The 16,793-nt window shown below is 37.0% G+C and overlaps 1 protein-coding gene across 1 annotated transcript; it reads right to left on the reverse strand.

Moving 5' to 3' along the window:
- Nucleotides 1-2,769: 2,769 nt before the first annotated feature.
- LOC149578536 (uncharacterized) lies at nucleotides 2,770-3,675 on the reverse strand. Its single transcript, XM_089800727.1, has 2 exons — nucleotides 3,594-3,675; nucleotides 2,770-3,437 (listed from the first exon to the last, which is right to left on the reverse strand). Exons 1-2 carry the CDS (start codon nucleotides 3,673-3,675, stop codon nucleotides 2,770-2,772), a joined length of 750 nt encoding a protein of 249 aa, XP_089656853.1.
- Nucleotides 3,676-16,793: the final 13,118 nt, after the last annotated feature.

Consider the following 16,793-nt stretch of genomic DNA (forward strand, 5'->3'; position numbering starts at 1 on the left):
AATGCGTGAAGGGAGTGCATTTGGAAGAAGGTTTAAAGCCTTTGATCCTCCCATATTTCTTTTTCTTCTCCATAAATCTGCCAATACATTCTGCCAGGATGATGAAGAGAATCTGTGATAGAGGATCTCCCTGATGAAGGCCTCTAGTGGGTTTGAAGAAATCAGAGGGGGATCCATTCACTAAAACAACTAGCGAGGGGGTGGTGACCAGCTGGGAAATTAGCTTGCAAGATTTGGTATCAAAGCCAAAAGCCTTCAACACCAACTCTAAAAAGGACCAATCCACCTAGTCATAAGCTTTAGATATGTCAAGTTTGAGTAACATCCCTTCTCTCTTACCAGCTTCCATAGAGTGAATCACTTCATGCACCATGATAATCGAGTCTAAAATCTTTCTGCCTAGGACAAAACCAGATTGTTGTTGAGAGATGATCAAGGGGAGGAGCTTAAGCAGCCTCAAAGTGAGCACCTTTGAGATGATCTTATAAAATGAGTTGCATAACCTGATGGGTCTAAACTTATCCAGAGTGTCAGCCCCTAGCACTTTGGGAATAAGAATTAAGAAAGTGGAGTTGATTTCCTTCAGGATGCATCTGGCTCCAAAGAACTCCTGAACTGCCTTACCAACATCCTTCATAATGACAGGCTAGTACATTTGGAAAAAGAAGGTAGGAAAACCATCAGGTCTAGGTGACTTGTCCGTCGAAAGAGAAAAAAGAGCTTCTCTCACTTCAGAATCAAAAGGAATGGCCCAGATCATATTATTATGGTGCGGTTGGAGGATCTGAGGGATGCAAGAGACAATATCATCTTGATCCACCTTAGAGAAAAAAGGATCCCAAGAAAGAAGGGAGGAGAAGAACGAGATAGCTTCAAGTGAAATATCATCTTCCTTAGTCAACACACCCTGGTCTTTTTTCAGGCTAGAAATCCTGTTGTTAGCTCTATTTTTAAGTGTGGATAAATGGAAGAACTTTGTGTTCTTGTCTCCTTCCTTGAGCCAGTTGATTCTAGATCTATGCCTCCAAAACTTTTCCTCTTTACTAATGATGTCATGTAAATCAGACAGGATGGACAGCTCTACATCTCTACTTGAGGCATCATACCCATTTTCCTGAATGGAGGCTTGGATGGAAGAGAGATTAGAAGAAAGATCTTCTTTCATAGAGAATAAATGACCAAAATCTGACTTATTCCATGCTTTTAACATCCTTTTAACATTACTGAGTTTCCTTGCTACCCTGAACATAACAGTGCCTTCCACATCTATGCTCCACCAACCCTTTAATCTCTCTAGAAGGTCAGGGTGGGAGGTCCACATTTTCTCAAAATGGAAAGGAGGAGGTCTACAGGGGTCAAAAGGGACAATCAAGAGGGAAATGGGGGAGTGATCAGACCCAATTCTAGGCAAAAGAGCTAATTTGCAGGAAGAGGACTGCATCAAATCAGGAGAAATGAGGACTCTATCTAGTCTAACCTGAATACACTCCTTACCTAAGCGTTTATTGGACCAAGTGAAGTTACCACCCATGAGGTCCAGATCCAAAAAGGCCAAATCATTGATGAAGTTTGAAAGATCATGCTTGTTTTCCCAGTCCTGAGGTAGACCGCCCTTCTTCTCCTTATCCAGAAGAGGGGTATTGAAGTCTCCCATAATGATGCCTTTTTTCAAGTTGTTATTCTAAACCATCCCTACTACTCTGGACCAGTAGGAATTTCTTTCTCTCTTGTTGTTGGGGGCATAAATGTTGAGCAAGAACCAAAATTCATTAGAATGAGTATTGTACACTTTACAAAATAGAATGTTACTAGCATTGGAAACCGATTCCACCCTGAAAAGATTTGACTTGTATAAAGTTAGCAAGCCCCCAGAGGCTCCATCTGAGTCCGTAGCCTCTCCACTCATCATGTTACTGAACTCTATGTTTCTCAAAGAATCCTTTTTCATTTTTGTTTCTTGGATCATCAAAATATCTGGTCTTTGGTCTCTGATCAAATTCCTAATGATTTCTTGTTTATTGGCATCATTTAGGACCCTGATATTCCATGAGATGATCTTCATTTTTTACTCTTGGAAAATTCCTTCAGGGTGCTTTGGCACCCATTCACCAAACATCTTCTAGTCTCTTCTTCTCTGGACTCCCTTTCTGATCTCCTGCCTGCTTTGGTTGTAGAGCCCACATCTAGTTTGCAACTGCTCCTGGTCGCTACTGGAGAAGCCTTGGATGGATCTCTGATTTGATTCTTCCTTAGTATCTCTTCCTTCTTTGTGAACTTCAGGGATCTAGAAGCCTTATTAGCATTCCTTGGGGTGCTATGAAGATCAACCCTTTGGTTTTGATCTATCTCCTTATCCTCCTTATTTCCTATTTGGATCGGTGCATCAATGGTGGAGACCAAGTTTTCCTCTAGATCCTGGAAGACAATAATTTCCCTATTATCTCTTTCCTTGATCTCCTCCATGGAGCCCAGAACCGACTACTCCTCTCTAGGGGGAAGGTCTAAACCATCCTCTTGAAGATCGTTCTGCGAGACACCCTTAACTTCCTCTTCTCCAGGCTTAAGGGTCCTTTCCTTGACTTGATCATCGACTAACGATTGGGTTTTAGTTAAAGGTAGAGAGGAATTGGGAAACTCTTCTTCCTCACTAGTCTTTCCCTTAGGAGCTTGGTCTGACCTCTTTGGGGCTTCTACTACAACCTGGGTCCCCAAAGATAGGTCCTTCTGGCCTTGAGTTGTGGTCCTTTTTTTCCAAACTTTCTTCAACCTCTATTGCGAATAAGAAGGGGGATTCTGCTTACTAGTCATCTTAGCTTTCGGGCACCGAAATGCCTTATGACTGGTTTTTAGACAGTGAAAACACCCAAAAGGAACACTTTCAAAGTCCAGCTGCTGGATATGGGTACCAAGTTTGGACTGAAAACAAACCACTTCGGGCATATCCTCCCCTTCCCTTACTCCAACGCATATCCTCGCATAAGTCATCCTACTCTTCGAAGCAGTGATTGGGTCGATGGAGAGAAGCTCTTCGAAAGAGCTGGCCACTCCCTTGAAGACATCCTCATTCCAAAACTCCAAAGGTAGCTCTGGGAGTCTGACCCATACCGGAGCTTGCTGGAGGAAAGATTCATTTAATTCCAATTGGGATGACCATCTCTGAAGCATGAGGGTGGCCCTTCCAAAGCTCCAGGGACTATCACACAAAATCTCAACCATATCCTCATGACAGGAGAACTCAAAAGAAAGGAAACCCTTAGCCATTGTAGTGACAGAGACTTGACCTTTCAAGCTCCATTTTTTCAGAGTATAGGCTCGGACCACATCAATATTTGGTCTAGGGCCAATAAACTTTTTGACAAGTGTTGAGGCCGTAGAGGCAATGCTGTGATCAACAATCTCATCTGGAATAGCAATCGTGCAAGATCCCTTTTCCAGACCTGACACAACCTTAACCGGAGGGAAAGAGGATTTACCTGATGGCTTGACTCCAAAGAGTGAGGCCCAACGCTTTGGGAGAATCCCTGGAATGTCTTCACGTGGGTCCCCATCACTTGACTCCTCCCTGATGCCTGCCTGGATCCCCTCCTACGTGCCTGGTGATCGAGGTCTGCCTCCCTGTGAATTCTCGCCTGTCTCCAGATTTGAAATTTGAACTTGCGCTCCCGCTCCCTTCATACTCCAAGGTGATCACAAGGATGTTATTATGAAGAAGAAGCTAAAGAAAGATTTTAATTTTTGGAATGATATGTTGGTTCTATACCATATCATGACCAAATTTTTAAATGTTATGATCCTAGTTGGTAGCTTTAAGAGTCACTCCAATGATTTTCCTCCTAAGATTTGTAGAAACAATCTCATTAAGTAAGTTTTCTCATGCATAGATTCCCTGCTAAGAGTGCACAATTCTCTAACATGGTCTTGAGGATCTGTGTTTCCCATGTACTTGTCATACTTGGAGATTTAAACATTAGGTAGAAATAGAACCATGTGCAGGTCTTTTTCAAATGGAAAGGACAGATGTGCTCCATAGAGTATTGTTGTCCTAGTGGGTCCTTCTTTTTCTTTTGTTCTTATACTTTAGTTTGGAGTGTAACTATTTGGACACTATGGAGATAGGTGTCTCCACCTCTCTTTATTTTAGTTGATCAACATCAAAGTCTTTAGGGATTGACTATCATGGATTTCAACTTCAATAAGTAGTTCTTTTTGTCTTCATTCAAAGTTCTCTCCATAATTTTGTCAATTCTTTTATTTGTTTGGAACTTCCTATAATCATCTTCCATTAGGTCTTCATCACTATCAAATTGATTATTATATTCTCCTTGATTACCTTGATTATCTTGGTTATTATTCTCATCCCAGTCATAATGGTGGTGTGAGATATTTGTCATATGGGAAGTTTTTTTTTTTGTATACTAATTTGGTTATCCAAATATGGCAGTTCTCCTTAATGTCTCTTCTTGTTGGAATGTAATCAGTTTGGGAAGTTCTTTTGAGTTTTGATTAGCAAATCTTGGTTGAATTCACATAATTTGGATCTTATGTTAACCATGAAAGCATGATAAAGAATATTTTCTAAGTTTCCCAAGGTTTAAATTAAGCATGAAGGTGTTAAATTGTACTTGTCCATGGTTTCAAAGTGTGAGATAGGACAATATTATTGATAAGTTTCAATGTCAAAGGGTTAGAATGCCCCAATAGTGAACTGGGAACTTGATTGGAATGATTAATGACAAGACCAAGTAACTTGACAACAAGTTATTTAAAACCAAGTCTATATCAGGTACATATAAGAACTAATAGATAAACACTTTCAAGTATGATAATTATAACAACTTATTCTAATAGAGGAAAAAAAAGAGCTGTTGAAAATATATTGATACAAGTATGAGAATCCCTTTTACTCATTGTTTTGTCAATGATGTCAAACCTGCTACTTGCTATTAAGACGATTACTTAGATGATTTAAGTACTATCATTTGTTTGATTGATGAGGATGTTTTGATCAAATGAGATAACAATAGCACCTAGAGGAAATGTTGAGTTATGGTATGAAAAAGGAGTACAAAGATTAGTTAAGACAATGACATCATAGTGCATTTTTATCTACATAAGGTTGCAAAGGATAGATACATTGATTAAGTTCAGAAGAAAAAGTAAAATGAATTAAGTCTACTAAGCTTAACAATCTGCATAGTAGGTGCCGAGCAAAGTCAAAATTTAGTATATGTCAAGTGATACAACGTAAGTGAATAAAGTTTAGTTGATGTCAAGCACTAGTAAACTTTAGTTCATGCCAAGTCATTTGATAGTGGATGTTGAGCAAGTATTATGTGTTGAGCATCAGAAGCAAGTTAATGCTGAGTGACAACATTATGAGAAAGATCATGAATTTGATAAATATGAGTTGACAAGTTTGATTTCTTGGATTTTGTGAACCATGTGGAAGATAAGCTTGATGAGTTGGAGGCATAGAATTCAAGATGAACAATTTTAAGGAAAATTCAAAGAGGATTAAAGGAGAAGTTTCTAGAAGGGAATAAAATGAAAAGATGGGTAGATTCATTTAATCCTACCTAACCCTAAAATGGAGATAGAGGTTGGATGACAAAATATCTTAATTTTCTATTTATAGAGATGACTGGTCAAAAGCAATGGTTGTCATATGTGAGAACCTAAGGAATACAAGGAGTCTAAGGTTTTTCTTCATTGAATAACCAAATAGAAGAGACTACTATTGGAAAGCAAAGCAAGAAGGTTTAAAGGTATGGATGCTTGAAGGGTGAACAAGCTATCAGAGCTGAAGTGTGTGAAAGCCAAGAAGAATGAAGGACTGAAACAAGGATCTATAATTTGCAAAGTGAGTTATAAGTTGTTATTAGATCAAGATTTACTATTACTTTCTAATCATTGTACCAGTCTAGGGTAAATCCTCTAGCTTGAGGTTGACCTAAGAGTAATTTGTAAATCCTTTAACTAGGTGACATTACAAGTGAATAATATAAAGTCCTCTAACAAGGATCACTCCTTATAGGGTGATTGAAATCCTCTAACCAACTCACATTTAACAGTGTGCATTATAACCTTTAATAAGGTTGGTCTTTCATAGGGCATCACTTCAAAAGAGTGAGAATGAGTAGCATGTTATTGGTGGCTTTTTCAAAATTGGGTTTCCACATAAAATTATTATGTCAAATGTATTATTGAATATGTTATGTTTCATGCTTACATTTTTGCAAAGTTGATTTCACAGTAACCTACAAGTTTAAGTGAGTGTATGATCTAATGGATGAATGCATGATGAATATGTTTTATTGATATGGGTTCACTAAGTTGTGAAAAGTTTTATTTGTACATCTAGACCTTGGATAACTGATTCACCTCCCTCTTAGTTATTCTAAAGAATTCCAACAATTAGTATTAGAGTCATCTTCTTAAGAGGACTAGTTTGAAGGTCCTAGAAGCAATAGATCAAGATGTCAAAAAGAGAAGTACCCAAGCTTAATAGAGAAAACTTTTCTGCATGGAAAACTTTGATGAAGCTACACCTAGGAGATCTTGGAGATCATGCACAATCTACCATCATTACAGAGCATGTTGATCCTACTAGAGCCCTAATTGTTGAAGATTTGAAAAAGAAGAAAGAACACAACTAGGCAATGTTGGAGATTGCTTCTACCCTAAGTTATCTCAAGTTTGATGACATAAAGGATTGTGATAAGACAAAGAAAATGTGGGATTCTCTTCAGACCATTTATGGAGGAGACAGAAATGTTCTAAGAGCCAAATCTGAAAGTCTTAGAGGTAAGTTTGATGATATGAGAATGCAAGAAGGTGAGAATGTTGCTCAATATTTCTCTTGGATAAAAGATGTTGTTAATTCCATAAGAGGAGCTACTGGTAAGATAGAAGATGAGATTGTACTAAGCAATTTTTTTAGAATACTACTACTCATATATGCTATTAGAGTTTCTGCAATACAAGAACTTAGATGTATACCAAGTTCTAATCCAACTCTTGAAGGTTTGGTAGCTAGGCTCACTTCTTTTGAGCTATCTAATTTTAATAACTTAAAATCTAACAATGTTGAACATACTTTCAAAGCTAAGTTGTCATTGAAGGAACCTAATGAGAAGAAGAAGAGAAAGGTAAAATATGTTTCCAATGACAGTGATACAAATGAGGACGATGTAGAACAACTCGAAGCACTATTGATAAGGAGATTTCATAGAGGTAAATGAAAATTCAAAGGTAAGCTACCTATCATGTGTTTCAATTGCAATGAGGTTGGTCATATTGCTATTAGATGTCCAGAGATGAAGAATTTTAGAGGTGGAGATGAGTACGAAAGTAGAAGTGATGAATACATCAAAGATTACAAAGGTAAAGGCAAGAAGTTTTGATATATTGCTAAAGAGGAAAATAAAGATAGATCTGACATTCATGATGATGAAGTGGTGTATGTTGCAATGAAGGATGATTATGATGAGGATGAGCCAACTACACTAGTGTCTTGTGTGAACAAGAATGAAAGATGGATCATTGATAGTGGGTGTTCACATCACATGACTGGAGATAAAAGTAAGTTCATTACCTTGAATTATTGTGATGGAAATAGTGTAAGGTTTGGTAATGATGCACCCCGTTTGATAAGAGGAAAAGGTTCTATCAAACTCACAAAAAAGATTCTATGTGACAATGCTTATTATTTTGAAGGATAACTATAATTTGTTGAGTGTGCCACAACGGAATAGTTTAGGTTGTAAAGTTGAGTTTGAGAACAAGATTGCTAAGATATATGATACAAATGGAAAACTAATTGGAAAAGGTGATCAAACTAGAGGTAATATATACTATCTTGATATAGATGATGCTACTTGTCTAATTATAGAATTTGATGATGCATGGTTATGGTGCAAGAGCTTATGTCATTTTAATTTTGATAATTTGGTTAGTATCAGTAACATGAGAGGAGTAAGAGGTTTTCTTAAGTTGAAGAAACCTGACAATATAATTTGCAAATAATCTTAGTTAGGGAAGATGACTAAGTCAAGTTTTAAGAGTAAGACTCATACCTCTAAAAGTATTTTGGAGATTGTTCATACTGACTTGTGTGGACCAATTGATGTGCAAAGCTATAAAAGGTGATAAGTACATTATGTTATTTATTGATGACTAGTATAGGATGATGACAATTATGTTTTTGAAACAAAAATATGATGCTTTTCAAATGTTTAAGTGGTACTTAGCGAGAGTTGAGAAGGAAATAGGAAAAATTCTAAAATGTTTGAGATCTGACTGAGGAGGAGAATTTACATCAAATGAGTTTGATATGTTTGGTAATGATAGAGGAATTAGAAGAAAAACATATGCCCCTAGGACCCCTCCAAAAATGGAATTGTTGAAAGGAGGAACACATCTATAATGGATTGTGCTAGGACACTCATAATAGAGAAGAATGTTCCTTTGAAATACTCAAGAGAGGTTGTAAGTACAATTGTCTATACATTGAACCATGTGCAATTTAGAAATGTACTCATTCAACACCTTTTGAACTATGGTATGGATACTCACCCAATGTAAAATATTTTAAGGTATTTGGAAGCAAGTGTTATATTCTCAAAGATTTAAGGAATGGTAAACTAAATGCAAAATTTGGAGAAGGTATATTCCTTGGCTATTCCATAAGAAGTAAATCTTATAAGTATTTAAATACTAACACTAACAAAATTGTGGAAAGTGCAAATGTGAAATTTGATGAATATACAAAAGTACATGAGGCTGAACCTATGAAGGAACTAGAGGAATACAAATCATTTGTGTACTTTTATGAAGGTATGCCTACTAGTGAAGCTATTGTAAGTCAAGTTACAAATCAATAGCAAGTTTCAGTGACTGTCAAGTCACATACTATGAATGTTGAGTTGCATTCAAGAATCAAGCTATAATTAGGTGTCGAGTTATAGAATAAAGTTGAGGCACATTCTAATTTTGAGATTAGTGTATGTGAAAGAGATGTTGAACTACCTAATAGAGATGTACATAATGAATCAGAAGTTGAGAGACCAAATGAGGAAAATAGAGCAAGACCATGATTTTCAAAGTATGTCAAGAGACATCACCCTATTGCAGAAATCATTGGAGATAAAGATGCAAGACCAATGACAAGGAATGAGTTGAGAAATGATACATGTTTTTTTAGCATGCGTGAACCTAAAACAGTGAAATATGCCTTAGAAGATGTGGACTAGAGTAAGACCATAAAAGAAGAGATTGAAAAGATTGAGAAAAATAAGACATGGACTATAGTTCCTAGACTAGAAGATTAAAATGTTATTGGCACCAAGTGGGTGTACCGAAACAAGTTAGATGAAAATGGTGAAGTCACAATAAATAAGGAAAGATTAGTTTGCAAGGGATATGCACAAGAAGAAGGGATAGACTATGGAGAACCATTTGCTCCTATTACAAGATTGGAAGGAGAAAGAACTCTTCTTGCTTACTCTACATAAAAAGGTTTCAAAGTTTATCAATTGGATGTTAAATCTACATTTTTTAATGGCATATTGGAAGAAGAGGTTTATATAGAACAACCAGAAGGATTTGTTGATGCTAATAACAAAAATATGGTATTTAGACTACACAAAGCTTTATATGGTCTGAAAAAAGCACCACGAGCATGGTATGAAAGGCTTCACAATTATCTTGTGAGGACTGGATTTGAGAGGACTAATGATAACAACAATTTGTACTTGAAGACAAAGTAAGGAAAAGATATTTTACTATCTAAAATTTTTGTTGATAATATCATCCATGGAGGTCAAGATACTTTATGTAAAGCTTTCATAAATGAAATGAAGAAAGAATTTGAGATGTCTATGTTTGGAGAGATCAAGTTCTTTGTGGGTTTGCAAGTACATCAGATGAAACATTGTATATACATTACTCAGTTAAAATATGTAAAGGAGATATTGAATACTTTTGGATTAGAAGATTCCAAGCCAGTAAGCACACCTATGGTGAAAGAACATAAATTGTCAAAGAATGATGATTCAACTATGGTAAATCAAACACTGTACAAGTCAATGATTGTAAAACTATAATATGTAGTACATAGCAAGTCTGATATTGCACTATCTATTGGGATAGTTACAAGATTATATGCTAATCCCTGGGAGAATCATTTGATGGTTGTTAAGAGAATAGTGAGATATTTGAAAGGAATAGAAGACTATGGTCTATACTACAAGAAAAATGAAAATTTTGAATTAAGAGCCTACATTGATGTTGATTGGGCTAGAAATATTGATGACAGAAAGAGCATCAGTAGAAGAGCATTTTTTTAAGGAAAAAGGTTTGTTACATAGACTAGCAAGAAAAAAAACTGCATATCTCAATCTACTGCTGAAGTTGAATATGTTGATGCTATAATAAATTGTAAAAATATTATATGGACCAAACAACTACTCAAAGGTATGAAGGAGGAAATCACAGAACCTAGGATACTTTATTGTGATAACACGAGTGTTATAAATGGATAGAGGATTTATTTTTGGAAATTTTTATAACACATCACAAATGTTGGGGGATTTTTAACTTGAAGAATGGCAAGTGGGAGTGGGGGGAAGTGTTCAGGCGAGATTCTGAATTTGAATTCCTCTGTACCGAGTGAGCGATCTGTGTCAACTGGAGATTCCCTTGTTGAATTTGGGGATGCTGATGATGGTAGGCTTTTGGAGGACTCAGGAGGGGGGCCCAAGTAGATTAAAAAATGGTTTAGCTTATTTGGGGTACGCCCTACTAGCAAGTCTACTTTCCTACCAGTTGGGGATATATCTGCGAGGGATAAAGGTATGTACTCAATCGAAATCCTTGATCAGACTATTGACAAAAACATTTCAAAATATATGGACATGACTTTGGTGGGGAGATTCATTGGGGCCAAACCCAATATTGAAGATGTGTGGGCCTTTGTCTATAAAAAAATAGATTTTGAAAGGTCAAGTTGACATTTCAACGATGGCTAAAGGGTGTCTCTCCTTTTGTTTTTCTTGTGAGGAGGATAAGTAGGATATCCTCTGTAGTAGTCCTTGGGTTATGGGAAGGCATACCCTGATGTTACAGAAATGGACCCCCAACCTTTACTCTTTGGATGATTCTGTTATTCAAGCCCCTATTTGGGTTAGATTACCTAGTCTCCCTCTTGAGTTCTGGGTGGAAGATGTGTTCAAGGGCATTGCCAATACTTTTGGGGAGCTCCTTTCTTTAGATCCTGTGACTATTTCTAGGAGGAGACTGAACTTTGCCAGATTTTGTGTTGGACTTTCAAGAGGTGTGGATTTGCCCGAATCTATCTCTTTAAAATCTAAACTTGGTACCTGGGACCAACGGATTGAGTATGAATCTATTCCTTTTGCCTACTTTCATTGCAAGAAAGCTAGTCACTGGGCTAAGAAATGTCCTTCTCTGAAAGGAAAGGCTAAGAAGGTCAAGAAAGTGTGGCTAAGAAAGGAACTCTCTAAGGGTAAGGGGGTAGATTTAGATGAGTCTGCATCCCCAAATGAATAGTTTAAGAGTTCAAATGGTGTTGTGGTGGGTAGTGTGATTGAGGGTGTGGAGGTTCTCCCAAAACCTTGCGAGGAGGATGCTTCTCTTTGTGATCAATTTGATAGCTCAAACTATGATGTGGGGGCTCCCCATCCTAGTTTTGATTCACCTATGGAGAAGGAGAGTGGTTCAAATGCCTCTACCTAGGTCCTTTTAGAGATCCCTAATAGTGAAAGCTTAAAGAGGAACCAAGAAGATAAGGTGATCATGACCAAGGAGGGGAGGGATATAGTCAAAGAGGGGACCCAAAGGGATACGTTTTTGCCTACAGAACATAGGGTCTAGGAGTCTGTGAAGGCTGGAAACTTTGTTAGAGGTGAAGTTGAGGACCTTCTAACTGTATCTCATGATGAGGAAGTAGTTTGGGAAGATGACAATTCTGATGCCAATTGGATTTTGATTGGTAAATAGTCTAAAGGTAGGAAGAAAGGTGGTAAAAAAGATGAGGAGACTGCTCCATTGAAAAATAATAAGAAAGGGCCCAAAGCGGACTCTAAAAATGGGGAGTTTAAAACTTTTAAGGGTAGACATGGATGTTCTTCTTCTAAGAATGTTGGTTCAACCCTCAAGAATGGTGATGTTGGGTCTTCTCCATCATCGGTTGGAAGACCATCCAATTTGCAGAAAAGAACAGCTGAGGCAAATAGAGGCATTGCTAATAGTAGTCAAAGAACCATCCTTGAATCAAAAAAAATTCATAAATTATGAATATTATCTCTTGGAATATCTGAGGGTTAAATAACCCTCATAAACATGACATTTTGAAAAATATGATTAGGGGCAATAGGCCAAACATTTTTGTTATTCAAGAAACCAAGATGCTAAAGGATAAGGTGAATGTCTTCCTATTTTCAAAGGAGGGAGGATTATTGGTAATGATTCAGAAGGAGCGTCAAGTGAGATGGTGGTTTTTTGGATTAATAGATGGATTCAAGGGGAGCTCATCTCTCAAAATAGAAATATGATGAATGTTAGATTCTTTAATTCAAAAGATGATTTTAGCTAGGTCCTTACTAATGTTTATGCCCCTAATTCCAAATGGGGAAGGAAGGCCCTATAAAAAGAAATTTCTAATCAAAGAAAGCTTTTTCCCGAGGATAACTAGTTGGTGATGGGGGACTTCAATACCCCTTTAAAAGATTTTGAAAAATGGGGAGGCAGTTAGACCAATCTAGATCACAGATTAGATTTAATGAACTTTATTGATATTCATCTTCTCCATGATCTTGACTTGCATGGGATTGAGTACACTGGACTAATAGAAGAGCTAGAAAGGATCATATTCAGGTCAGGTTGGATCGTGCTCTTATTAGTAATGACTAGTTCCTGAATTATAAAAGTGCACTTAATGCTCAAGTTCGTGTGGGATAAGATCATTACCCTATTTTCCCAATTGCTGATAAGCTTAACTTTCATAAGAATTTCCCCTTCAAATTTGAGAAAATGTGGACTCTTCATCTGGACTTGGAGAACCTCATTAAGGAGTGGTGGGATATCAATATGGAAGGTACAACAATGTTTAGAGTGGTTGCCAAATTGAAAAATGTAAAGAAGAATATTAAGAAATGGATTAAACATACCTTTGGCAACATTTTTGAGAATAAAAAAAAAAGATTTTGGAGGAACTTAAAGATATTCAAGATAGGATTTAGACCGATGGTTATGAGGTGGTCCCAAGGGAGGAGGAAAGTAGCAAATTGGTTGAACTTCATGACCTTATTACCAAGGAGGAGATGTTCTGGAGACAGTGTTCTAGAAAGGTCTTTTTGAAGGAAGGTGACCAAAATACTAAGTTCTTTCATTTGACTACTTTAAAGAATAGGATGGCTAATAGAATTTCTAGACTTAATGCAGATGAAGGTTTGACTAATAATAAAGAGATTATCAAAAGGGAGGCTATGGAGTTCATTAGCAGATTGCTTCAAGGTGACCCTGATTTGAATTTGGATAAGCATAATATGTTTCTTGAGTGCATCCCAACTTGTATATCTGAGGCTAAAAATTTGTCCCTCACTTCCATTTCATCCATGGATGAGATTTATAAGGCTATTTTCTCTTTTGAGGGTGACAAAGCCCCTGGTCCTGATGGGTTTCCTTTTTTGTTCTTTCATAAATATTGGAATATCATTGGTGTCGATATTTGTAATAGAGTGAAGGAATTTTTTGGTTCTAGAAACATTCTTAGAGAGTTAAATGGCACCTTTATTGCCCTTATCCCAAAGAAGTCGAGTGGGGATAGATTGGATCAATTTAGACCTATTAGCTTGTGCAATTCTTTTTATAAGATTATTTCTAAAGTTCTTACTCTCATAATTTTATACCTTCTTTCGACTATCATCTCAAGGCAGCAAAATGGGTTTGTTCCTGGTAGACAAATCTTGGATTCCATTATTTATGTTCATGAAAATATTCATTCTCTTGTGGTGTCGAAGAAGGAAGGGTTTCTTCTTAAGCTTGATCTCTCAAAAGCTTATGACAGAGTGGATTGGAATTTCCTCCTCCATAGATTGGAAGCATTTGGCTTTAATAAGAGATTTTGGGACCTTATCTTCATGTTAGTTTCGTCGGCCTCCTTCTTGGTGCTTGTTAATGGTTCCCCTACCTCTTTCTTTAAGGCTTTCAGTGATCTTAGACAAGAGGACCCAATCTCTCCCATTCTTTTTGTTATTTTGGTTGAATGCTTGGGGAGATTTGTAGATAATATGGTGGTGAAAGGGGACTTTGTGGGCCTTAATCCCTCATCTTTTGCTCTAGTGTGCTCTCATCAACAATTTGTAGATGATTATATTGTTATGGGGGAGGCTTCGGTGAGAAATTCTAGGAACATTAAGAAGGCTTTGGATGACTATGGGATGGTCACTGATCAAATCATTAACTAGAGTAAAAGTGTGATCTACTTTACTAATGTTAGTGAGGCAAGACAAAATAAGATTAAAAAGATTATTGGTTGTGAGAGCGATTCTCTGCCTAGAACCTATTTGGGTTTACCTTTGGGTTTAGCCCCTCCTAATAGCTTTTGGAACTCACTGATTGATAAAATCCACTTGAAACTTGCAGGTTGGAAAGGTTCTCTCCTCAGTTAGACTGGTAAGGTTATTGTTTTGAAGTCTATCATGCAAAGTGTTCCACTTTATGTCTTGAGTGTTTTTAAAATTCTGAGAAAGTTTTCTCTTGCTATTGAGAAAATTTAGAATATTTTCTTGTGGACTGGTATGGAGACTAAAAAAAGACTCTCTCTGATTGCTTGGGAAAATGATTGTATTCCCTAAGGGAAGGGAGGGCTTGGCTTGCGAAGGATTACCATAATGAATGAATTCTTATTGACTAAATTATTATTAAGATGGTACAAGGAAGAGGGGGAATGGAAGAATATTTGGGTTGATAAGTATAATAGGGACCACTTTGATTTTCATCATTTCCTTAATAGTGATTTAGAACAAGGGGGATCTCTAATTTAGAAGAATGCTCAGAAATTCAAATGTATTTTAAGGAAAGGGGTTAAATGGAAGGTGTGTAATGGTAGAAAAGTTCTTTTTTGGGAAGACATATGGATCTTGGACCACCCTCTTTATGATGATCCAAGGTGGAATAGGTATATGGAGCAATGCACGAATTAGTTTGGTACTTTTTTGGGTGATCATTGGAAGGATGATATGTGGGTGGATCTTCACAGTGTGGAACTTAACTTGGTTGAGCTTGGAAAGTGTTTGAATGCATTCTTTTTAAACCATGAAGAGGATGCTTTGATATGGAAAACTAACAACAATGGTATTACTCCATTGCCTCAGCCTATGCTAACTCTTTTGATGATCATGATGAACCCTGTTGGGCTAAGGCTTGGGTGAAAGGCATGACACCCAAAGTTAATATCTTCTTTTGGATTCTTCTGTAGAATAAAATTTTGACTCTTGATAATCTTAAGAAGAGAGGGTTTATCGTTATTAATTGATGTGTTCTTTGCAAGAATGATGAAGAATCGGTGGATCATATTATGTTGTATTGTCCTTTTACCAAGAAGCTTTAGGAAAATGTTTGTAGCTTATTGAAAGTGGATTGAGTTTTCAATGCTACCATCCAATTGTTCTTCACTAGTTGGATGGCTCCTTCTAGGAATGCTTTGATTGTCAACTTGTGGGACTTCATCCCTTCTTATATGTGTTGGGGCATTTGGAAGGAGCACAATGATAGGATATTTAGAGGAGTAAAATCTAGCCCTGATCAGGTGTTCTATAAAATTAAGGTCCTTATGATTGAAAATAGTAAAATTATTGGTTCTGGACAGCAACCTTGTAATGAATGGGAAGAAGGGGTGCTTAATAGCTAGAGTATAAGGAGTTTGGGAATGAATATTAAGGGTCCTAATCCAAGGGATAATGCTAGATGAGACTATCCTCCAGCGAATTGGTTTAAGATAAACTTTGACAAGGCCTCGAAAGGGGACTCGGGCAAAGCAGGATGTGGAGTTGTTATTAGAAACTCTAGTGGTGACTATGTGGGATGTATGGCTATTCCAATAGGGGATCAAACTAATCATGTTGCAAAAGCCTCTACTGCTCGTCATGGTCTTATATATGCCAAAAGTATGAATTTGAGGAACATATGGGTGGAAGGTGACTCCCTCAACATTATTAATTGTTTACATAAAATTACTAATCCATCGTGGACTATCAGCAATATTATCTTCAAGGCTATTAACATTATAAATTCTTTTCAAACTTGCATTGTAACTCATAATTTTAGAGAAGCCAACCATACTATTTATTGGGCTGCTAATGTGGCTTGTATCAGTGATCATAAAATCATTTGGGATTTTTATGAGTCCTTACCTCCAGATGGTCGCCAACTTATCAAGAATGATAAATGGAGATCTAAGCAAAAATATTTTAAGTATGATGGTGTCAGTGATTTGTAATTATGAGACGAACTCATTTGGAGTGTGCTGGGTTATGATTTTTAGAAAGTTGAGCATTTCACAAGGATTCCAGGCCATTTTCGCCATTCCTCTTTTCATTTGTGGTGTGGCATTTAGTTGCAGAGCGATTTGGGGTTTTTAGAGAACAAAAACCAATGAATTTGATGTAGAGAATATGGGAGGAAAAAGGAAAAGTGTGGATCCAACAAGCTGCTCGGAGTGGAGGAATAAGACGAAGGTTTGGGATATTCTAAGGCGAGGCAATTTCACAGGG

This window comes from Cupressus sempervirens, chromosome 1 (genome assembly GCF_028749045.1).
Source record: "Cupressus sempervirens isolate cs-2001-9-10 chromosome 1, ASM2874904v1, whole genome shotgun sequence".
Lineage (NCBI taxonomy): Eukaryota > Viridiplantae > Streptophyta > Pinopsida > Cupressales > Cupressaceae > Cupressus > Cupressus sempervirens.